At 39.7% G+C, this 24187-nt stretch overlaps 2 protein-coding genes and 1 pseudogene across 5 annotated transcripts in view; all 3 read right to left on the bottom strand.

The window, feature by feature from the left end:
• LOC144653582 (metaxin-1-like) overlaps positions 1–1099 on the bottom strand; it is a 13613-nt gene extending 12514 nt beyond the window's left edge. For both annotated transcript variants that reach the window (XR_013570765.1, XM_078513622.1), the window contains exons 1-3: positions 1022–1099; positions 884–953; positions 417–493 (exon numbers count right to left, since the gene is read on the bottom strand). Coding sequence is in view for 1 of the 2 variants with exons in the window: in XM_078513622.1 (XP_078369748.1) it covers positions 417–493; positions 884–953; positions 1022–1090 (216 nt within the window). In the remaining variant the exon portion in view is untranslated. The remainder of the gene's footprint in view (positions 1–416; positions 494–883; positions 954–1021) is intronic.
• A 2251-nt stretch (positions 1100–3350) lies between these two features.
• On the bottom strand, positions 3351–9509 carry LOC144653566 (uncharacterized). Of its 2 annotated transcripts, XM_078513603.1 has the most exons (6): positions 9445–9509; positions 9317–9343; positions 6937–7095; positions 6459–6491; positions 4780–5099; positions 3351–3709 (listed from the first exon to the last, which is right to left on the bottom strand). In XM_078513603.1, exons 3-6 carry the CDS (start codon positions 7091–7093, stop codon positions 3542–3544), a joined length of 678 nt encoding a protein of 225 aa, XP_078369729.1. In that variant the 5' UTR covers positions 7094–7095; positions 9317–9343; positions 9445–9509; the 3' UTR covers positions 3351–3541. The 2 variants fall into 2 exon arrangements, with proteins under 2 accessions (XP_078369729.1, XP_078369737.1); XM_078513611.1 differs by lacking the exon at positions 9445–9509 and having other exon boundaries at positions 9276–9340.
• A 5980-nt stretch (positions 9510–15489) lies between these two features.
• LOC144653824 (lamin-B2-like) lies at positions 15490–23902 on the bottom strand (annotated as a pseudogene). Its single transcript, XR_013570832.1, has 10 exons — positions 23506–23902; positions 22611–22893; positions 21840–21986; positions 20798–20923; positions 20297–20422; positions 19445–19665; positions 18546–18666; positions 16879–16941; positions 16712–16801; positions 15490–16341 (listed from the first exon to the last, which is right to left on the bottom strand). The product of XR_013570832.1 is annotated as a lamin-B2-like (transcript).
• Positions 23903–24187: the final 285 nt, after the last annotated feature.

Below are 24187 nucleotides of genomic sequence, written 5' to 3'. Positions count from 1 at the left end.
AGCCATCTTCAAAAGTGGCCCTGCATTCTTTAGTTGCTCCAAAATATTTAAATAATAAAGTTTAAGTTAAGATAAGAGATCAGGGGAGCTTGACAGTTCATTACTGTTGATTCGTACTTTATTTTCCAGGACTGCAAATATTTTTTTTTTTTCAATCGAAAGGACATATGTCCCACTAAGACACCATCTTGGTCGACAAAACAAAAGAGTGGTCGGACAGATTTAATTCATCGTTGCTGTAAAATGATTTATGATCAAAAAAATTGTCTGGACATACATGTCTGACCACACTTAGGATTTCGTCGGACATGAGAAAAGTTTGGTCGGCAAATGTCCGATGACCGACTGTTATTTGCAGCCCTGTTTTCTGTAGCTTGAAGAAACTAGGAGTATTGTTCCCCGTACCCCCACCATACCTTTTCTCTCAAGTAATCCATGATCTTGCTGGATGTTGTCAAAATATCCTCACCAGATTGTAAAACGGGGAATTCTCCTTCAGAAAAAACAAACGTTATGAGTTGTTGCAAAAACATTTCTACGCCAATTAGCAAGAGTAATTAAGAGCATGTGGGTAGACATTTTTAAATGTCTACCCACATGCTCTTAATTACAGGGGAGCTTGACAGTTCATTACACCAATACTTTTTTTGATTAGAAGGGAAATGTAACCTTAAAAGGTTACATTTCCCTTCTAATCAAAAAAAGTATTGGTGTCCTAAGCTAAGAGTCTGTCGTGTTTTGCGACGAAAGTGCAGATGCAAAGTTACCAGAAGGAGCATTTCCAGGCCTTTACTATGTTCTACAGTTTTACCGGCTTTCCTTACTTTTAAGGGACTCGCGCTATATATAAGGAAAACAACTGTCTAAATGCAAGCCTACCTACCCATAGGAGATTTCCAAGGGTTGTTGCAGCGATTTACTCTTAGCGGGCATCCAGCAAATTTAGCATAAGCCTGCAGAGAAAATGAATAGCTTAAGAAATAGGCTAAAAAAAAAACGTAAAGGAAACTAATTTACGAACCAAAACTTCTAAACAGCTGATGTCTATGGAAGGAAGATTCCAATCGCCAGACCAAGATAGGACCTCCATTTTGAATTTAGTACATATTACCCAGCATAGATTGCGGCCCCTGACACGGTAAATGACTGGGCACGAGACACTGAAGACTCTGCACTAGTCTCCTTCAGCCGCGAAGGTACGGCGGTACCTAAAAAAATTGAGTCTAAATAGGACGACAAATAGCTTTGCAAATACAGCCCCCTATCAGTGCCTCCCGATTTCGCACGTAGTAGCGGGAGCGAATGAGAGGTAACCTTCTATCAGGCGTTCTTTTTTGATAAGTAGGGAGGGAGTGCATGATCTCAGCTAAATGAGAGGTGGTTGTATTCACAGACTAGACGGCAAATTGTGCTCCTAAAAGAGCTCGAGCCTAAAGGGGACATATTTTGCTGCAAAAGGTTAGGATAGTTCAGGTTCCTCTGTTTCTGCCATCCTCTTTGTAATAGCGATTTCGGTTGTCTCCTTCCTGTTCGACTTAGCCTGCGTAGCTGGCGGGATTCGCCACCGAGTGCAGGTGCTTTGTTTACGGCGTTTGGCAGAGAGCCGGAACGGCGGAGCCGCGAGGAAATTAGAAAGAGTCTCGCTATTCCCGCCAGCTACGCAGGCTATGTTCCACTCTTTTTTTCTTTCAGCTTGCTGTTCGATCCCTTTAAACAGAGCTGTAACTAGCAAGAGGCAATGGAGAAGCACTTGCCTCGCCTTGATTTCAACCAAAAATTGAAAAGATGGTTTAGCTGAAAAAAATATTCCTCAGAGAACATTTGCCGTTGGGTTATGAAGAACAAAACCGGTTATGAAGAACAATTTGCCGTCAGCTACAGTGAGTGAAATAATGAAAAAAGTCATTAAGATGAAGGCAATTTGTCCTGCGTGAACTGTGCGTGTCAAAAAATGTTCTTCAAATGCTGTACTGAGGTGTGTCTCTGACGTGCTTAAAGTTGTAAATGCCCGACTGGTAACTGGCGCTTTTGTAATACCTCTGCCTTGAAAGAACACAAGGTCGGGAATCAAGTCAATGCAAACGCTGCAAAATTAACAATCTTATCGACGCCAAATAGAAAGCAAAGAAGTACTAGGCTCTATACAACTGTGTTAAACAGGCCGTTTTTTCCTTTGAAGGTTCCTAAAAGTGCCGTTTGCATTATTTGGCTGAGGCGTAAGAGAGGCGTTTCCAAATCTTTGACGGAGTTCCAATAGGTTTTCCTCAAGAACACTCCGTGCTGTTTATATGAGAATCAGTTGTCCCGCACACCTCTGTGCCTAGCTAGCTTAACAAAGGAACAGGGAAGGGGGGAGGGGGGGGGGGGGTTGTATAAAAAAACAAAAAACAAGAAAGTGTAGGAATACTAAAACTAAACTCAAAACAGTATAAACATTAACATGGCAAAAGTATCACTTGCCATAGCATCTAAAAGGCAAAACACTTGTCATTTTTCACTAACGTGTTAAACGAGATGGATTTTTCTGAAGAATTGCTTCATGAAAAGTACTCAAAATAGCATTTTAGAACATCTGCAAATGGTTAGACGTTCTAGTCTTCTCGGATAAGGACGATACTGAAACCGTAGGCCCCGTCTCCTGCATCTTCAGTGTTATTATCAGCAGGGGACGTTAAAGAACCCACACACTAATCGTAAAGAGTAGGGCACGAAGTTCCCGGTGTTGTGGTCTGTTCTTTCACATATATCTCTAAGTTGGGTGGTGGGGTGAGATCATACACATGGACGGATAGCGGCTGCCCAAGGCGCCTGATATGCTGATATCCGGTCTCATCATTGTAATTGTGAAGCGCATTGAGCTTTGTAAATGCGCTATATAAGAACCTAAAATATATATCTATAATGGGGGGCATGCCCCTAGACCACCTAACACCTAGCGCCTTCGGCGCTCGGATTCTCTTTCTTCCTCTATGTAAAAAGTCTGGTTTCGTCCCTGTTCTAACTTTACACGATTAGCTCTCACAAATGATGTACTTAATTCTTGGACACCTCTCTTGTTCATTCTAAAAACTTCGCGTTAAAAAAACCTCATTTGTGAACATGTTTGTGTTTTTCTTGCGACGTTGACTACTGCCTCCCTTCAATGGAACCAAGGATAAATCTTGCCTTAGTTGTATTATTCTCGTTTAGTTAACCTTTGCTTGTCTTATTAAGTCAGCTAGGTGCGACTTAAAACATCGTGACACTGCTTCTTTAAATTAGCTTGCTCCTGTATGATGCAACAGTTTAAAGTACATTGTAAGATATGTGGCAACACTTATTTTCACACAGAGAATTGCTGCAAATATCAATTGCGTTTCAAGTTGAGGTTTATTTCCCACATTTTAAACAGCTTACACTAGCAGTTAACGTCATAAACAGTTTAATTTATGACTGTTCCCTCAAGTCTACCCGATTTTACTGTTACATCCCAAGCTTTTTCCATTTCTTCATACTGTTTAAGTACGGAATGGAATTTTCGCAAATATAACGAAATTTCGCCTTAGCCACAGATAATGTCGCCTTTCATGTCGTCAAAGTTGATGTGACCCCATCCGCCGGAGCTGTTGTCCACCAGTCGAACTTGTGCCCGTTGTCCATAATAGGCAATGACGTCCCAGGTCTCCCTGTGCATTGTCTCGGTGCAGTTACCGGTTGCAGACATAACAGCCTAAAAACGAGAGCAATCATATATTTTCAGATGCGAAAACTAAGGGCCTCTTACATGATTCCGTAATTTTTTCCATTCCGGAACGAGTTCATTCCATCCCCATATATATTTCACTTTAACGATTATCTGTTTACATGGTACCGAGGCGAAAGTCAAGTCATTCCGAAATAATTTCATTCTGGTTTTCATTCCGGAATGAAACTTTAGTTCTGGAATGACAACTCGTTCCGTTATCATGTAAACACAAAACGAATTTCGTTTCGAGATGAAACTGCATCACATGAAACCGCATAAAGAGGCCACAGATTGAACTCGGAGCAAAAATTGCGTAATAGTAGTTCCTGTTTAGCCCAAAGAAGTAGCCACACGGTCAAATTGCTCGTTAAAATTGCAAAAAATGGCCATAAATGGGGACAATAACATGTTTGCGCGAAACGCGCGCCATATTTGTTTTTGATCTCGCGCGAAAACAACGTAACGCACGTGAAAACGCCTTAGGTTGAGCCGGTCGACTTTGTCATGTGAATGCAGAACGAACTTCATTCCGGAACGAGTTTTGTTCCGGAATGAAAGTCTTCCTGGAATAATGTAAACAGTACCTAACACACAGACGCAGGAAATATATTACCTACAGAACATTAGATTCACGCAAGAGAGTACAAACTGGGAAAAGTAACATAAGCGAACATAAATACTGGTATACGTTAAGAGTGCTTCCGAAGGACTGAGCTATTAATCAGTCACTGAAACAGGTTGCTCAGATAGCAAATCCGATTTCTCTCAACGAGAAGCCGAACCGATGACCTTCTGCACACACTACCACTTAGCTACAGGAGACTCGTGGGAGCTAGGCCATATATCTAGGTTCAAATACTACTAGCTTCCTGTATACGTACGGCTACAGGAAGGACCAGTTTTGGTTGACTGAATAATATATTTCTCAAGAAAGCAAACAAAATTTGGAAGGTTGGTGAATTATAAGCCACGAATTAATTTGAAATCCTGCCGGGAGGTTTGAAGCATAGTTAGTATATATGGGGAAGGCAATATTTGAGGTATGTACTGCTCACCCGGTCGTCCACAAGCAACTCAGCACGAACCACGTTTTTATCGCAACCTCCTCCAATCAGGAAGGTAATGTACCTGCCCCTTATGTCAAAGAATCGAGAGGTGAGAGTTCCTTTGGGTCCGTCTCCTTGAATGGCTCCAGCTGTTGCCTCTGGCGAGGGTCGGTCTTCGAATCCTCCAATCCACCAGTCGCCCTGTTGCTTGGCAGGTTGTCCTCTTTTACGGGCTGTAGGGTTGTCACCATAGGTCGGCTGGTTGTCAAAAGCTGTACCGGTCTTTTTCCAACCATCACGAGTTCCGTTTTCAAAGTCGAACTTGCAAGCTGTAAACAAAATATTAAGACATGTAGATGTTAGGGCTTTCCACAAGTTGCTCGAGATTTCCTAAAAAGTTGCCCGTATTTTTTCAAAAAGTTGCTCAAAAGTTGCTCCAAAAATCTAAAAAAGTTGCTCCTGATAATAAAAGTTGCTCGAAAGTTGCTCCAAAAAATTCCAAAACGTTTCTGCTAATCAAGAGAATTTCTCTAAATATATGCTAATATCCCTTTGATAGTAAGATTTCTAAGCAGTTTTATGCAATTGTACAGCAAAATTAGTATCTAATCAAGAATTTCTTTAACTGAGAAAAATCGTGAAGGTATCAATGACGTCATGTTTGCTAACGAGTTTTGTAATGTTTCAATGCAAAATAAGCCGAAAGTTGAAATGTCTTCAGATGTTCCTCGTAAGTCTTCGACAAACTTCGTAAATCTTCGGAAACGTTCGTATTGCCTTTGAACAACACTCGGATAATCTTCGGAGATCTTCGGTCTGGAAATTGCTCAGAATGCAACAAGTTGCTCGAGTGGAAAAAAGTTGCTCGAAGGGTAAAAAGTTGCTCGAATCATGAAAAGTTGCCAAAAAGTTGCCGAGCAACTTGTGGAAAGCCCTAGTAGATGTTAACCTTCCTATTCTTTATTTTGCAAAAGCTGCCTTTCCTTTAATCGTACTTAAGAAAATATACTAGACGTCTGACATTAAGACAAGTAAACCTGTCTATTTATGCATCATCTGTACTTTAAGTTCGTTTTCACAAAAATGTTCTACACATAGATTTTTTTTAAACTTGTCTTTCGGTGATATAATAACGTCGGTGTTGCGAAAAATGGCTGGGTCACCGACTAGAATCAGAGATAAAGCGTGTGGAAAAAAACCTGATTTGAAAAATTGGCCTTTGTAACCCAGCATGGTCTCCGTAGTTTTAAGTTGAAGATATTAAAATGAATCGCTAGAGACAAACCATGTTGGTCAAATCAAGTTAACTGGCTCTGTTGCATAAATACTCAAAGTTAACCCTGAAAGAAGACTTCTGCAAAATAAGAGCGAGATTTAATAAGGTGTTGGCAGAAAAAAAAAATAGAAAAGTTAGATACTGGCGTCTGGGAAACTTGCCAACACAATAGAATGAAATAGTTTTGAGGAACTGAGGAAAGGAGTGGATAAACTGACAAAGCTGGACGATCCGGAAAACTGGCTACTAGATATTGCGACTACCACCAGCTCAGGAAACAAAAACCAAACAAGTATTTTTCTAGAAACCAAACAAGTATTTTTTTTTTTTTTTTCAAGTATCACCTAGCGTAAATCGTTAATTGCACTCGCATTCATACAATTACAGTATAAACACATATTTTGGCAATTACCTGGCTGTTGCATTGCTGCAATCAGTGAACACGCTGAAAAGAAATTAAGAAAATTAACGGATGATGAAACTAATATTCATGGATAGGATAAAACTATGTCAAAAAACAACTTGAATTATTGGTAATCATCTTTTGATAAATACGTTTGTTAAGTCTTTCTTTTCTCACTTTCTTGTCTCGACAGTTGTACTGATTATATAAAGAATACAGTCTATCTAACAACGAAAACCCAAGGGAGATCTCATACAATCATCACGGTGATATGTGCGCTCGACTTGATGTCATTATCAGGGGTAAAATGGGTTAAATGCTGGGTTGGTTAAAATTACAGTATTTTTGTCATAGTTGTAAGAAAGTTAACAATATGGGTTGTGTGGAAAGGGAAAGAAGGGGCCCTTATTTGAACTTCCGTTTTTTTTCTGCAAAAACTTTCCCCACCCCTTCCCAAATTCTAGGCTTTATTCTTAAGTATACTTACGATCGCACTCAACCGTTTTCTCCAGTGCATCTACCCTGGCTTCAAGCTCTTTTAAGCGCCGCCCTGCTTTCTTCCCTGCAAGGACGGGTTTGGTGTCTTCCATCAGAATAAACATTAACATGCAAGTAACAACAGCAATCCTCAATTTACTGGCCATTTCTGTGGGATTAAAAAATGTACGTATACACGTTATCCAAGTAGATGAAGGATAATTTTTATTACTGCTGGGCTGTTTTTACAACATTAAAGGGACTGTGTCACGGATTTTAGCCAAATTTAGTCATAGAAAATGACCGTCAAATTCGGTGAAATATAGAAATAACCTCTTAAAACAGTGAAGGAACATTTCAATAACACATCAAATACAGAAGAAGGTACGGATGGCCAAAAGTGACGAAGATATATTGAAACGGATTGCAATATGGGTTTTTGAAATACTGTTGGGCTGAACAGTTTTCAAAGTAAGTCTTTTTTGCTTGAACTTAAAATTCTATCACCCGGGAGACACACTTGGTTGCAATGAAGCTATGGTTTTGTCATTTAGATCCATAGAATTATTTTCTTTGTAAACATAAAGTTTCATAACAAGTATGTGGCAAAATTTAATAAAATAAAGTTAACTCAACCATGACACAGTCCCTTTAGTAGCTGTTTACAAAGAGCTTAGTTTGGCAAAAGAGATGCATGATCATTCTGTCGAGCTAAATATCATCTCGAAGTAAATAGGTTTTTTCCAATTTTTGCCGTTTGAAAAATACAGATATCGCAATTTATTTTTCACACCAAATTTTAACTGACTTCAGAAGGTCAAAACACTTCTAGTATACGTATATCTTGGCCAATAAGACGTTCCAAAGAAAGAGTTATGCTAATAGTTTGTCCCGTGGAAATTAAGCGCGCTAGACGAAAAACTATGAAGGGCATTTTAGGCAACAACATATGACTTTGCGCGCGTTTTTATAAGTTTACGTGTGTTTCAGTTTGCGTGCGTTTTTAAGCTTGCGTGCGTTTTTAAGTTTGCGTGCGTTTTTAAGTTTGCGTTCGTTTTTTGCGTGTGTTTAAGTACGTTTAAGTACGTTTGCGTGCGTTTTTAAGTTTGCGTGTGTTTTTAAGGTATTCATGCTTCCCTGTTTTCATTTTTGCCAAAAGCCAAGCATGTTGCTAAGGAAAGTGTTTTTCGGTAATTCTTTGTTTAACGATAGTTTTATGGCCTCATCAAAATCATAATTATGGCAAACAAAAAATTGGATTGCGTATACAGCAATACAAACCAAACCGAAAATAAAAATTCATACAAATTAAACAACAGGAGCTTACAGAACCTGTTTTTGCTCATCAAAACAATCACTTCAACCGCGATTTCAGCTGAAATTGTTACGCTTTATACAGCGTGCCTTTATCAGTGTAACTATACTCATTTTTGTTCACCGGTGCTGTAGTAGGGCTTTCCACAAGTTGCTCGGCAACTTTTTGGCAACTTTTCATGTTTAGAGCAACTTTTCGAGCAACTTTTTTCCTCTCGAGCAACTTGTTGCATTTTGAGCAAATTCCATACCGAAGATATCCGAAGATTATCCGAGTGTTGTTCAAAGGCAATACGAACGTTTCCGAAGATTTACGAAGTTTGCCGAAGATTTTAGAGGAACATCTGAAGACGTTTCAACTTTCGGCTCATTCTGCAGAAAAACATTACAAAACTCGTCAGCAAACATGACGTCATCGATATCTTTACGATTTTGCTATTAAACAAATTTTTCCCCTTAATATGTTATTTAGATACTTCTTTTGCTGTAAAAATGCATAACCCTGCTTAGAAATCTTACCCTCAAAGGGAAATTAACATATATTTAGAGAATTAGAAGCAGCGTCTTGGATTTTTTGGAGCAACTTTCGAGCAACTTTTATTATCAGAAGCAACTTTTTTTGGATTTTACTTTTGAGCAACTTTTTGAGAAATTAGGGCAACTTTTTGGGAAATCTCGAGCAACTTGTGGAAAGCCCTATGCTTTAGTGACAAGTGTTTTTAAAAGCGTGCTTCGGTGCGCGTCCTTCAAAAGAGAGTGTTCCAAATAGTTGTTGATACATTAGTGATGTTATTATCATTTTTAGCGTCATGCTCCTGTATCTGGCGTACGGACGTCGATGAGTTTTACAGTCCCTTGTTTTCTCGAAGTGCAACGAACTGCGAGCCCGATGCTCCGGAGAATGCGTCGGGGAAAGATTCGAAATGACGAGACCCCTGAAATTTTGCCAAAACTCTACTAGACGCGCATTTTTTGAAGGACCATTCGACACGTCGATCTATGCAGTTTTTGTCGGGATACTGAGATCTTACCTACCTTGGGTAGTTGCTAAATGATTTTTATCAATGTTTAATTACCTCAGATGAAGCAACTGATCGGCTGACCTGCAAAACATAAACGGACAGTCGCAGATTTAGTTGCAGTGTTATACGTAGAAAGAACATGAACAAATTTGAAAAAGTGCTTAGTCTTAATATCACCCTACCTGACTTTCTCTAGGAAATACACAGTCTGAACCGACGAAAATAAGGACGGATATTTAAAAACCCAATCGACGGCGTGTGATATGCTAAAACTGTTTTCGCATTTTTCTATTGGTTGGTTATGACACTTGACTTTTCTGATTGGTCGCATTGAAATGGTAACTTCTGTCATTCTGTTAGCCTAGGGATAGATGTTAACTCTTTCAATCATATCCTTGTGCACGAAAATTTCGCTCCTTAGGCAACGGTATGAAGTTCACAAGCACGTTAAAAAGCGGGCACGTCCGCAGTACAGCCATACACATAAATTGTATGTGGTAAAATTAAATAATGTTACATTTTGTTAAGATCCGAAAAATACGAAATAACAGCCAGCAGTTTTTATGATCAAAATGTATAAAAATAGGGTGTCATTCATACGTTTTTGCTGTATTGTGTCTATTGCGAACCCGTTAATTTGATTTAATTCTGCGTGTGTTTGCGTGTGTTTTTGTTGTTGCGTGAAGTTCTTTGGCAACGGCAATTATTTCACAAGCATGTTAAAAGGCAGGCGAGACTGAAGTAAGGCCATACCCGTTAATTTTATTTTATTTTGCGTGTATGATTTAAGGTTTTGACACGATATCCTGTTTCACAAGCACGTAAAGTGTACTTTGTAAAATGTAATGTAAACTATATTTTTTTTTACCCAAATAACACAGAAGAGATCTCAGGGGCTGTATTATGTCTATTGCGAATCCGTAAATTTGATTCATTTTGTGTGTGTTTGTTTGCGTGTGTTTTTACGGTTGCGTGAAGTTCTTTGGCAACGGCAATGATTTCACAAGCATGTTAAAAGGCAGACGAGACTGAAGTAAGGCCATACATATTCTGAATTATATGTGGTAAAATAAATGAATTTTACTTTGTTGTAAGATGCAAAAAATACAAAATAGCAGCCAGCAGTTTTCATGATCAAAATGTATAAAAATAGAGTTTCATACATACTTTTTTGCTGTATTATGTCTATTGCGAATCCGTTAATTTGATTTGATTTTGTGTGTGTGTGTTTGCGTGTGTTTTTACGGTTGCGTGAAATTTTTTGGCAACGGCAATGATTTCACAAGCATGTTAAAAGGCAGGCGAGACTGAAGTAAGGCCATACATATTCTGAATTATACGTGGTAAAACAAATGAATTTAACTTAAATACTACAAAAGCAGCCACCAGTGTTCAAAATGAACATGTAAACTAAACACAAAGGGTGTCATTCATACTTTTTTGTTGTATAAAAATGGGTCTATTTCGAACCTGATAATATTTTATTTTGTTTTGCGTGTATGATCTAAGATATTGACACGCTATCCTGTTTCACAAGCACGTTAAGTGTACTTTGTAAAATGTAATGTAAACTATATTTTTTTACCCACATAAGACAGAAGAGATCTCAGGGGCTCGTTACAAAGTGTGCGTGCATCGAAGATCGAATTGGAATTCGGCAGGCAGGCGAGACAAAGGCAGGCGAAACTTTAGTGTAGCCGTACCCTTTTTCTGTACCCTTTTTCTGTACTACAAGAAAATAGGTGAAAATAGGTGTCATTTATCCATTTGTTCTGCTGGATTGGGTCTTTACGAACCCGTTGATTTTATTTAGGGGGGGGGGGGGGGGGCAGGGATAGCGCAGTGGCGAGTTCGCTTGCTTACCACCATACAATGTGGCCCGGGTTCGATTTCCGAACCCGGCGTTATCTGTGGGATGAGTTTGTTGTTGGTTCTTGTCCTTGCTCCGAGGATTTTTCTCCGGGTTCTCCAGTTTTCTTCCCTCCAAAACCAACACTTCGAACTTTCAATTCGATCGGGAGTCCGAAGCCCACACGTTCGCCTGTCGCAAGACGGTTACCACGTGCAACCCTCTTTAAGCAAAGTCGATTTGTTTAAGACGGACACCTCCATAAGACGTACACCTGGTGATGGTCTCTGCCGTTTTTCAGTTACTTTAATGTAACCAAACTCCCTTTATAAAACGGACACCTCTCTAAATAAGACGGACAACCGACACTTTGAAACCGTCAACGGACACTTGAGAACGGTTGTTTTTTTTAGTGAACAATACTTCAAAACTTTTTATAGACATAGAACAAAGCTAGTCAGCACCTTAAAGGCACCAAACATACCGACCAAAAACAATCCGCTACAACGGACTACTTCTCTCCTTAAGTGTTTGGGCAACAATGAGGACGTTTTCTACTACAGTTGAGTATTACAGTTAAAAGCTCTAGACTTTTGCTTCAACAAGCGAACACGGTCTTTTTATTGTTTTAGTCTTGTTCCAGTTTGCAAAATGTACAGTACGTTTTAGACTAGAAACCGTGAACGTTATTACTTTGCTTGAACAAGAGAATAAATAATCACAGACATAGTAAATAATAAAGATGGTAGATTTTAAGCTCGGTGATAAATAGTGAAGAAATTATTCTACATGACACGAGCGTGGGACAAAGAAAAAAAAGAAAAAAATCTGAGTCCCCGACGGGAATCGAACCCATGGCCTCCCAGATACCGGTTGGGCGCTCTAACCAACTGAGCTACGTGAGACTCGCTGCAGTCTCGCTGCAGTCTCGTGTCATGTAGAATAATTTCTTCACTAATCACAGACATGTTACAGTTTGCAACATGTATGTACTGCTCGCCTTTCAAAAGCAGTAAACTAGCTATCGATTGTTACGATAGGCGAGGTGTCCCTAGCGTATACAAGACCATACAAGGCAGCTAGGGTTTTCTTGCTGTAGGATATTAATTTTTTTAGGGGATATTACGTACTTTGATCAATACTAAATAAATTACTATTCTTGATTCTTGTTGAGTACCGGTAAAGACTATTAAATAATGACTATTAAATTCGTGCGCATATATGCGCGTTATATTTGAACGGTAAAAATGTAGTCTGTCGTTTATTTGTTGGGAAGTAAGAAGTGGGGAAAGGAAAACATGTTGAAGCGTTGGTCTGCACCCAACACTGTCTGCGACAGTTACTCTCAAACATCCCCCCCCCCCCCTTCCCCCCAGTTGTCAACGTGGCCGCACGTTGAAACATTTTAAAAAACCTCGGCTAAACGATCAAACATTTTCGTCCAACATCATGTTGGAAGAGCATGTTTGACTGTTCAGCCGCCTCTCTCAATATTGCATTTAAATGGTTTCCTATGTTTGATATAGATCAAATATTTTTACCCAACATTTTGCTTCACGCGCAAATGTTTGATCGTTTAGCCACCTCTGCAAACAAAGCAAGCCCAAGCGGGAAAAAGCAACCAATCAGAAACCAATCTCGAGCCCAGAGTCCATCCAGTCGGTCAGCGGTATGGGATGAACTCTGGGAAACTGGAATCGATCAGATCAGATCAATTTCAGTTCGATTTCAGGAAGAACCTTGGTCTTCCGTTTTTTATTGCGCATGCTCGTAGCTCCAAGCGGAAGTAAATTTCCCAGAACGGAAGTAAATCGAAAAAGTTGAATTACAGTATTACTGGTGTTTATTGATTCAACAAAAGTAACAATAACGTCCTGCAGTTAACAAAAGAGAGAGTAAACAAAAATGCGTCTGGTGTTTTGATTTCCTTTAGTCTCTTTCTTGGGCATTCTGCTATGTTTGTTTTAAAATCAATGGTGTTGTTAGCCGTCCAGGATTCCGTCCGTGAAGACTGCATGCGTGTGTCCGTTGTTGTTTTGCCGAGGACAGCTAAGAAATTTACATAATACACAGCGCACAAACAAGCTATTGTTCTGTTCATAAAAAAATTTTGTTTGGCGACTTTCGCATACTTTTGTTTGGCGACTTTTGTATATTGGAAAGGCTTCTCGCTGACAGCGCATCTTTTCAGGATAGGTTGCATGTTTTCAAGCAAACAATTTTTTCCTCGTTGAATGGCGGTGATATAAATAAAGACGTTGAAGGCCACACGCACACAGGTCAACGCTATTCAAAAGGCGTAATTAGCATTTTGGCGACTTAGCACGTGCACACGTGTGTTTTAATTTTTGTACAATTCATTTTCTTCAGCAAAACAACAACGCGTTTTGTTCAAATTCTGCGTCATTAGTAATTATTTTGAATCGTGCACTGTCTGCCATATTCAGTTTTTCAACCGGAACGGAGATTTGAATAAAAACAGTAGTTCTAGCGAGATTAGTAAGTCAACTATAAATTGAGTTTTCAATCGACCTTGTCCTTGGTGACGCCGTCGTTTGTTATTTATAAAACTTCGTTCAGAATCGACGTTTAAAGGAAGTCCTTTTTTATTCATGGTATCTTTTACGTTCAAAGAGAAGGGAAGAATTAGAAAATACTTCATTTATTTAGAGCCATATCACGATTTCTTAGGTGTTTTTACAAAATTAAGCTGATACTTCTGAACATTTGACCATGGAAAACAAAAAAATGTTTTTCCAGGGTTTCCGGTTTGGTTTACTTTCGGGAAGATTTTCAGACTTCCGTGTTGATTTCTATTGTTCTGTGAGGGCCAATAGAGAAAGAGAAATACATTTCAGTTTCCCAGAGTGTCTACCGGCGACCCTACTGCTGACCAACCGCTGACGGACCGCGGAGCCGGGAGACACTCTGGGCTCGAGATTGATCAGAAACCGAAAATATGTGACGTTTCAGCGGTAATACGCACAAAGTGTTTTGCGGGCTCACTTAGGTAGATGTTTGATCAAACATTGTTTGCTCTTTTAGCCACTCCATGTAGCGTGCGACAAACACGATGTTGGACGAAAATGTTCCATCGTTTAGCCAGGATACGCAAACAAAATTGTTGAGGGTAGGAAGCTTTATAGCAATGTTTTTCTAATTGGAGAAAAGTCGAAGCAATTAAGGGGGCTACGTCACGTGGATTTCGCAGATGTTTGGTCTGTATTGCCCTGAAATTTAACAGTGGTAGGCAACTTCACCCATGAAAAACATTATCTTTGAACATCTAAAGGAAGATATAACCTTAATTTGCCGATGGAAATCAAGTTACGGCTATTAATATCGATTTTTTGAAGTCGCGCGGAAACAGCTTAAAAAGTTAAGCCTTAATTTTTCAAATTGCAAAGCATATCCATCCGAGCCATCCGCAACTAAAGACGCTTGTTTACAGTTTCAGTGCTCCAATATAGCATTCTTTTTTAAAAAGATGAAACATTATTTTTAGGTTTCCTACGAAACAATATAAATTTTGGCTGTTCAAAAATCTGGTAAGTGACCAAAAGGCAGTAAATGACTGATAGTTGTATCCGTCGTTACGCGCAATATTGAGGATACCGAAGCAGAACGCTTTTCACTTTCGTCGGATCGTTTTAATTTTACCTCGTCTACCTCGTTTCGCGCCAACGAAACTGCCAGCTACGCAGACTACTTTTTGCCTAATTAGCCAGTTGGTAGTTAACCTCGGTCGGTCGGGATTTGTACTTCAACTTCACCTACCCTGTCTACAAATGAGTTTAAAGGGTAGAAAATGTAAACGCGTTCCTAATACAAGTTGGTTTCCTCTCGTTTGCTTTTATTTTCACATTTGAGACGAAAAAACACACACTTTCTTTCCTTTTTTGTTTAAGGAAATAATTCGAAGTGAGAAGGAGTGAAGTATATTATTTTCACAACGTACGCTTACAATGAACTGCATGCATTATTATTGCGATCCTCGGGGGAAAGGGGTGGTGTCTGACTGACTGGTCTGGACTGGTCTGGACTGCCTGGTCTGTATTGGCCTGGACTGACTGGTGTGAATTGGTCTGGTCTGCCTTCTCTGGATTGGTCTAGCTGATCTTGATTGGTGTGGACTGGTGGATCTGGTTTGAGGTCCTTCCCGATTATACTAGCCTTTTTTACGGCATAATTTCGCTCAACGAGCATTTTTTGGCACTTTTTCTCCAAAAACGTATTGCTAGTATAATTTAGCATTTTCTGCCAATTGTATTTACATTTTTTTGTCAAAAGCTTTCCTCTTTTTTCTGTTCCAACACTTCTAACGACCTTTAGGATCGAAAACTTCAATTCTTCAAGCTCTCCACATAACTTGGAAGGCCTAGCCGGGGTCAGCGGTTAATTTTCAGAGGTTATTCCCAGTCCCAGTCCTTGCTGAGAATAAAAACAAGATGGCGTCAGCCACGCCATCATGTCGCCTTACAATAAGCGATGAACGCTTTGAACATGTCATAAAACGTGTAAGAGCTAACGTTGTGTTATAATTATAATACCAGACACATTTGAGAAACATTAACAAGTGTTGTATAGGTGCAAAAATAAACGGAAAGATGTTTTTACTTCATTCAGTTGAAACTAGTTGAAGTAAAACACACGTGATGCCTTATTTTTTTTAAGTATTTTTTCAACAAAAGGAGCATAACTTTTAAAAATGAGCATAACTTGAGTATTTTTGTACATAAAATGAGCATGCTAGGAGCATAAAATGCCGATTTTACGAGCATATTCGGGAAGGGCCTATCTGGTTTGGCCTGGACTGGCTGGTCTGGATTAGTCTGGACTGACTGGTCTGCGCTGGTCTGACTGGTCTAGACTGGTTCGTTTGGATTGGTCTGGTCTGGCTTGTCTGGGTTGGCATGGTCTGGTTGGCCTGGATTGGTCTGTACTGGCAACTATGGATTGGTCTGGACTGGCTGGTCCGGATTACTCTAGACTGACTAGTCTGGATTGGTCTGAGCTGACTGTTGTGGATTAGTCTAGCCTGGCTTGTCTGGATTGGTTTGGATTGGCCGGTCTGGATTGGTCTGAACTGGTTAGACTGGAATGTTCTGGTCTGGAATGGTCTAGACTGGCTCGGCTGGATTGGTCGGGTTTGTCTGATCTGGATAGGTATCGTCTGGCGGGTCTGCATTGGTCTAGACTGACTGATCTGAACTGGCTGATCTGGATTGGTCTGATAAGGATCAAAATAGGGGTTAGTAAATATGTTTTCGTTTTGGTTTGCTGTATATGCAGTGGGAGTATGATAAGTAGTAAAATATGTTGCCATTTATTGCCAATTATAATATATCAGTGCCTCTACATAATTATCTTATTATCAACTTTAAGGAGTTGAAGGTGACAATTAACGATATAAAGACTGACAGGGGAACTTATTAAAGTATATGCACCTGTCAATGTTAAACTAGAGGACCGGATGGAGGGCAAAGGTAGGGCATTTAAAATAAGCTGAGATTTTTTCCCACCCTTCCTCTAGCTTAACACTGATATGTGCGTTATACCGCATGTTTATCGGAAATATAAAATATCACCACAGCAGTCACCTGACTCAGCCCAGACATTATTGCTCGACTGTCAGTTGCGTCGTTTCTTCTGATCATGCGCACGTCCTCACTTATTGTTGTAATTGCCCCCTGCGAACAAGACAGAGATAGACAAGGTCACTTAGTGACAAAGAGATGTAAAAAATTTAAAAAAGTATTATTTTTACTTGAATGCCAGTCTCGTCTGTCCTGACGATAGTCACTTCCTCATATACTTCAGAGACTGCTTCCTGCAAACATAAAATTGAAATGAGTAAAGCTTTTAGCCTTCAATCAAAATAAATATTTAATAAATAGCCATGTTATGTGAAAGTGGCTCGCAATGGTTAACAGCTTTTGTTCTTTGGCGCATGTGGAATTCAAATTGAATACCTGTAATTGGACACCTACGTCACTTACATCATTTACGTGCATTTAAATGGGATCTTCCCCTGGGGGTGGGACTCCCATATGAAAGGGGCGAGGATGCTCGTCGGAAATTTTGAAAAGGACCTCTGGGCGTGGCTAGGCCTTTCTCGATTATGCTAGTAAAACTGGCATTTAATGCTACTAGAAATTCTCGAAAAAAGCCATAAAAATGCTAAAATAACGCCTGATTTCTTTAAAAAATGCCACTTGAATTCCAAAGAATGCTTTGTTTTATTTCAAACAAAACGTACAAACTCTTACATTATATGCTCGTATCAACAACAGGTGATACTGTAGTGGACTGTAGTGATCGATCTCTTGCTATAGATGATGGAACTAGTCTATCTTGCAAGTTCGTGGCCGACGCCATCTTTGCTGATCTTGGCCGAGCAAGAGAAAGAGTTACCCGTTGACCACCCATACCTTTTTTCCGTTGGTGTACACACACAAGTATAACACAACGCACAAACAGTCGACTCGAAACAGACAGAAAACAATAAAATTAAGTAATTAAAATTGTGAAACTTTAGGATTATTTATCCTTCTGAGTTCTGAGTGCTGCAATCTGGATCACATTCATGAAAAATGACAGAAAATGCTAGCAATTCTTTTTCAAGAAAAAAACGAAAAAAAAATGCTCGTTTTCCCCAAAAATGCCGAAAAAATGCTAGCATAATCGAGAAAGGCCTATGCGTGGCTCAATTTTTCTTTCACCCCTTAAAGATACCAAAAAAAAATAGAATTTATATTTGTATATTTGTATATTTCTTCGTGTGCAACCCTAAACGAGACCTTAACGGCTAGAAATATTGGCATTTTGCCGGGAACGCCCTAAGCGAGACCAAAAATCCGAAATTTACACCCCTAAGCGAGACGACAAACATCCCCGACCTGTTCATATGGGAGTGCCCCCGCCCCCGGGGGATCTTCCTTGCTGTCTCTGTGCTGCTTTGTAAAAGCGATTAAACAAACTGCTGACACTTTCACTAAAAAAAGTTTCTATCAGACTTCCTAACCTGGACTTTGTTATCGATACGATTATTTGGTAATTGGACCTCCTGACATATAGTAAAACTCAAGGAGTAATCGTGCTCGTAGTTTACGCGCTCGACCGATTTCGAAATCACTCGCCCGATTGCAACATACCTTAATTGTGGTATCAATTTTCCACGCATGTAACATAATAGTTTTCAATAGATTGTAATTACTCGAGCCAATCACAAAGGATGCAAACTTTTCCGTGATTCAATCAAAACTCGAAGCAAATACATGAAGCCAGAACGAAGCGCGGGTAAGCTTGTGTGAGCGGGTCACGTTTAATTTTGGTTTCACTTCTTACTGGTTGAGAAAGTGGCAAGCAAATGCGAATTACTCTAACTACTTCCGACACTCATAAGAAAACGCTCTAACCCTATAAATTACTTACTTTTGAACCACTGTTGAACAACTTCACAAAATTGCCATCGGCGCTTCCCTCTTCAATCTGAATGCCTGCTTTGTTTGAATAGTCCATTCCTTCGATGTGCTTAAGTGATGCGATGTTCAGCCTGAAACCCATGTTTGTTTTGACAAAAAGAGATCAATGAGGGAAAGGTATATCGCGTGATATATACCGTATACCACACTTGATATCTCCGAGTTTACGGGCAAGAAACCGATAAAGATACATGTACTTCGGTTACGTTATTCTTCAGTGACAATACAACTTAACCATATTTCGACTGAGAGTTTTTTGTACACTTTTCTAAGTTTTTGTACGTACCTCATGGAATATCGCTCATGCAAAATCTTGCACGAACAAGTTCTACTGGTCAATTTTGCACCATTTTCGCTAATTCCAAAGCCCGCAAAATTAAAAGGGTATTCCGTAGGGTAAATAGAGTTTTGGGAAAAAAGCATATTCCAGGTTTCGTCCCAGTTAAAATTTAAGAAGCAGAAAATGGACGAAAAACTAAAAATTCTCATGAAAAACAACTATTTTACTTTCTTCATTTTGTTTAATTCTTTATCTAGTCTGGAAGTCTAGATTCCAGCGATACTAAAGTTCCGTGGCAAAGTTCTCAGTGGCAAGATCTATGTTTGGGATAGAGCAGTTTTCAATTGAGTGTCGTACATTCACTGCCATGACAAAGAAACGAATGAACAATAACTGGCAGTGCCGGCCGGCGCGGGCGTGCGCGCGGTGAGGATTGGTTTTGGTTTTAGTTCTGATTGGCTGAGGTGGCGCGAGATCGGCCATCCTGGCGAAGTAATGCAAAACAAAGCAAACGCGAAACCGCTCAAGTGAAAATCGCTCTAATAGACAAAAATGATAGTTTGTCAAACCTTGCTTCTTCTCCTTCAATCATTTTTCTGAAAGCTGTAATATCTAAATCCAGCGCACTTTTCACTCCCATTAGGGCCTCGTCGTACTCGTATTCCGAGTCGATTATCTTCTGCATTTCTTTGATTTGAGCATCTCGCTTAGCAATGGTCTCATCAGCCCTCCTTAGGTCGCCAGCTCGCAATTTTTCCAAGTCTTCAATTCTCAGCACTAAGCTTGCATTCTAAGAGAATTGATAGATTTAGAATAGCTTTGGTCAACTTTGCTTATACAGAGGCAAAATGACAAATGAAGTGTATTAGTGAATCATATTCATGAACTGATAGTTCTATCACTTCACGGGGGTACATGAATTCATGATTTTCTTTTCTACCAATGTGCAGTTTTATGGCTGAGATTATTGAGGTGATCGATCTCGTTAAGAGAGACACCTTGGGGTGGAGATATAAATTATATACATAAAAATTTACTTCTAGACATGGTCAGTGTTGACGACTGACTCCCCCCGGGGGAGGGGGGCACCCTGTACATTTTTGGGTGGGGGATGTGCCGCTGGAACTCTGAAACCCTTTCCCTATACCAGAAAATCTTCAGCTTATTTTGCAACCCCACACTAGACTAGACACCGAAAATCCCTACCCTATCCCAGACTTGCTTCTTTTTAGAACTGCATCACTATAGTGTTTTTAATGGAAAACCATCAAATGATACCCTGTTCTAGACCTAAACTCTCTGATTTCTATACCCCATTCCAGACTAAACTGCTTGAAAAGGATACCCTTTACAGCGGCACATAGCAACCATGGCGCCACAGCAAACAAAATGTGAAAAATGTTACGCTATTTCCATATTACCTTTGACTGCCACTGTCCAATCTGTGCTTTGAGATTTTCGATACTAATGGACAAAGTTCTGTTTTCTTCTCGAACATTTGATAACTCTTCCCAGTCGTTTGCACACATCTGCTGCAGCTCTTCATACTGAAGAGGAAACAGTACATGACCCGCAGTTTATTTTTTTAGTTAAATATCAAATGAGAGAATCGTGGGTTGTGTAAGTGTTTATTTAACGAGAGAAAGAAATTAGGTCAGAGGTCTGTGGCAGTTAACTTAGTAACAGGCAGTGTAAAATTCAGACCACCTACTAACCCTGAAACTCACTCTATCTCTTAAAGGGAAGCTCGGCTGTAAAACAGTTCTGGCCAAAACCGTTTTGGTTGTTAAAAGTCGCGGATTCGTTTTTTCATTCGAATATTGGGCCTTTGATTTGTCATTTTTTGTGTTTTTAAATTTCCCGCGTGCATCAGTGCATAAAGTCGTAATTAAATGCCTTTATAGTTAGTAACTCTATATTACCTTGGATTGCCACTGACTCAACTCTGATTTGAGATTCTCGACAGTCATGGACAAAGTTCTTTTTTCTTCTTGAACAGTTGACAACTCTTCCGCAATTTTTGCATACATTTTCTGCAGCTCGTCATACTAAAAATATATTAAAAAATACAGTAACCAACGCCTTTTTTTCACGTATTATATTACTTCTTATTTTTCGGACAATCTTTCAGCCTCGGGCATTATCCCCCATTATTACCCCCCCCCCCCCCCCCCCATTAATTTTTGCGCACGCTCATTGGACAAAACGCATCACGTGGTACTAAATCGGACGACAGGTATCAGCAAATATACCCCGTCCGATTTGATATTCGTCGCCCGATTTTGTAGGCAAGCACAAAACAAACGAATGAAGTCACCTTATTCAATTCTAACTTTTATTAAAATCACAGAGTTAAAAATTCATGTAAACCAATCAACTTACATTTGTTTCAGCCACAGTTACGCCAAATTTATTACGAAGGTTTTTTTCTATAAATTTACTGGCGATAAAGCGGGTTGTAGAAATTAATCGGAGGGTTAAAAAATAAATAAATCCCCGTTCTTACTTGCCGGTATATTGGAGGATAACGTCCTTGGCTGAAAGACTGTCCTCAAAATTTCACAGTTGCCCTCGAAGCTTCGCTTCTCGGCCAACTGTTCATTTTTCGACAATCTTTCAGCCTCGGGCATTATCCTCCATTATTCAACACATGCGCGCGCTGCCCATATATGGTCAAAATGTTAACGTTATTTGTCATCCGTACATAACAGATATCCTGCGATATACGTAGGTTGCGAAGATCGTCCGAAGTAATGTAAAACGCTGCATATTACAGTTTTTCTTCTGTAAAATGTGTTTGTAATTGAAAAAACAAATCCGCTACGAATTCGTCACCCGCCTCGGGCTAGTGAGATCCCGCGTCGCAGGATAATTGTTAAATATACCAGCCGCCTGAATGGGTTTATTGTTTATTTACTAAATAGCTTTGCATATGTGTTACTGAGGTGACTTTAATTTTCCTACCTTAGAATTGTGTCCTTTGTCAGCTTCTTTCCTCAGTTCTTCCAGCTTCTGGGCCAAAATACCCTCATATCGCGCTTTCATTTCCGACTCAATTTTAAAACGCTCTGACTCTTCGATAAGTAACTGAGAATGGACCTCAAGCATTTCCTTAAAAAAGAAAATTTTAAAAGCTATATATTTTACGGCACACCGTTCACTTTTGAGTTGTCAAACCTCCCAAGTGTATTACCTAAAAGGGACAACCGTTTGAGTAGATAACAGACGTGGCGCACAGTTATCAATATTTCAGGACTATATGGAGGGATGTATTCTTAGTAAGAAGCTTTTCAAAATTACTGAGAAAATCTTGAAGTATAGTTACATTTTACTTTTTCTGCGTCGTTCCGGCTAGTGCCATGTCTCGTCACATTGGCAGCTCGCGCTCAAGTTGGAGACGTTCGTTAGCGTCCACCCATATGCATGGGCAAATGTGGGCAAATGATAAACGCTTTATTAACCAATCAGAGATCGCGCTTTCAAGTAGTTACAAGTCACAAAATGACATGACATGATATGACAAAAATTTAACTGCACTGAATTATCACCATTAGCTGGAAGACGGAGCTACAAGTCTTGCATTGGCCTTCATAGATGTAGTACGTTCTAAGATTTGTACAGGTTCTGATGGTTTTAGAAAGTGAGAAAACTGGACAGATATTTTGAAAAGTCGCAGAGACCAGAACGGCATTTCAAAACCACATTTTTAGCAACTGAGGTAGTTAAAATTCTTACCTTTTTATGTTTTTCCTTCTTAGAAACGAATTCTGCTTTCTTTGACTGCAGTTTGCTTTCAAGGTCCACCTTTAAAAGGCGCTCTTGTTCAAGGCCATATTTAGCTAATTCCAGAGCTTCTTTCAGCTCTTGGCATTCTTTCCTCAGCTCCTGTATAACAGCTTCTAAGTTCCTGACTTCTTGATTAACTGCTGCTAGCTGCCCTTCTCTGTCGGACAGTTTCCTCTGAGCTGCTTTCAAGGCATCTTCGGTCTTCCTGTGCGCTGCGATCTCTTTATCGACCCTTCATGTTAAGAGCAACAAGAAAATTGGTGCTACATGAATTCGTTACAACAAGTTATTTTTTTTACAAAGAAAAGTCCAAAGGTGGCTGTGTACATGACTACCGTTTGCTTGCTTTCATTCGGTTTGAGTCACATTAGATTGGTTGCCACGCAATTCACATGTCAAAGTCATAACAAAGAGTTCACGGTTGTCTGATTTGCAAGAAAGGAAGCCAACCCTTTCGAGTCTTGCACAGACTAAAAGGTTAGGATAGTTCAGGTTAAAAAAGAACAAAACACAATATACGTATACTAGGAGAAATTGTTCTTTATGCTTTCCACCGATTGCCACAAACTAACAAATAACACTTATCAAGAAAAATTATCCAATAGAAATTTCAAGAAAAAATTTGCTCATCCATACTCCGTGGTGACGAGAAAAAAAACGTACTTGTCACGAGTCTCGTTCTGTGTGCATTGGGCTGTTCTGTTACCCCTAACAACAACGCAGGCTTATCGGGGAATCGTTATAACTGATAAGGGTAACTTTTCTCAGACAAACGTTCCACTGCTTTACAAGGCAGAATTGACAAGAATCCCGAGGAAACAATGAGTTTAATTTATTAACTTACTTCTTCTTGTATTCATCCACCAATGCTGTGTTTTCCTATTCTCGAACTGCTCACGTGTTTTCTCCCTTGTGGACTCTTCGAGCATCCAATTTACATCTGCCAACTTCGACTCATAAAAATTTCTCAAGTTAGCTACCTCTGTTTCTGTTATCCTCTTCGTTATAGCGATTTCGGCTGTCAATTTCGTGTTCAACTCTTGTAATGCTTTCTTCTCTTCTGTCAGCTTGCCATTCGACCCCTCCAAAGTTCTGACTTTGCCGATACACAAGGCAAGACGTTCATTCAGTAACTTAAATTCTTCTTCTTTCTTTTCTAGGAAATAACGAAGCGCCTTCTTCGTCGGGGAGGTGGGAGGTAAACTCGCCATTTTGGAAAGCAATTTTTAGCAGGAGCGATAAGTTTTTGTTCTTCGAAATTTTTTTCTCCGTCATGCAGGTTGTGCCGGGTAGCTGAGTCATAGACCTAATAGCCCTAGGGACCCAAGCGCCAGGCATTGAATGGCTGCCTTGCTAGAGGGGTGGGCAAAAAAAACAATTGGTCAAGTTTTGGGTCACTTTCAACAGACTTTGCCAGTCAGACCAATGACATGGTCTTTTAAGCTTTAAGCATTGTTTCTGTGAACTACCAGTCAAAAACAGAAGGACAACGCACCAACATAAAACAACAGCCTGGGTGATAAGCA

The sequence above is a fragment of the Oculina patagonica genome, chromosome 1, assembly GCF_052425735.1.
Source record: "Oculina patagonica isolate OP01 chromosome 1, crgOcupat, whole genome shotgun sequence".
Classification (NCBI taxonomy): domain Eukaryota; kingdom Metazoa; phylum Cnidaria; class Anthozoa; order Scleractinia; family Oculinidae; genus Oculina; species Oculina patagonica.
This window is presented reverse-complemented; position numbering and strand designations above follow the sequence as displayed.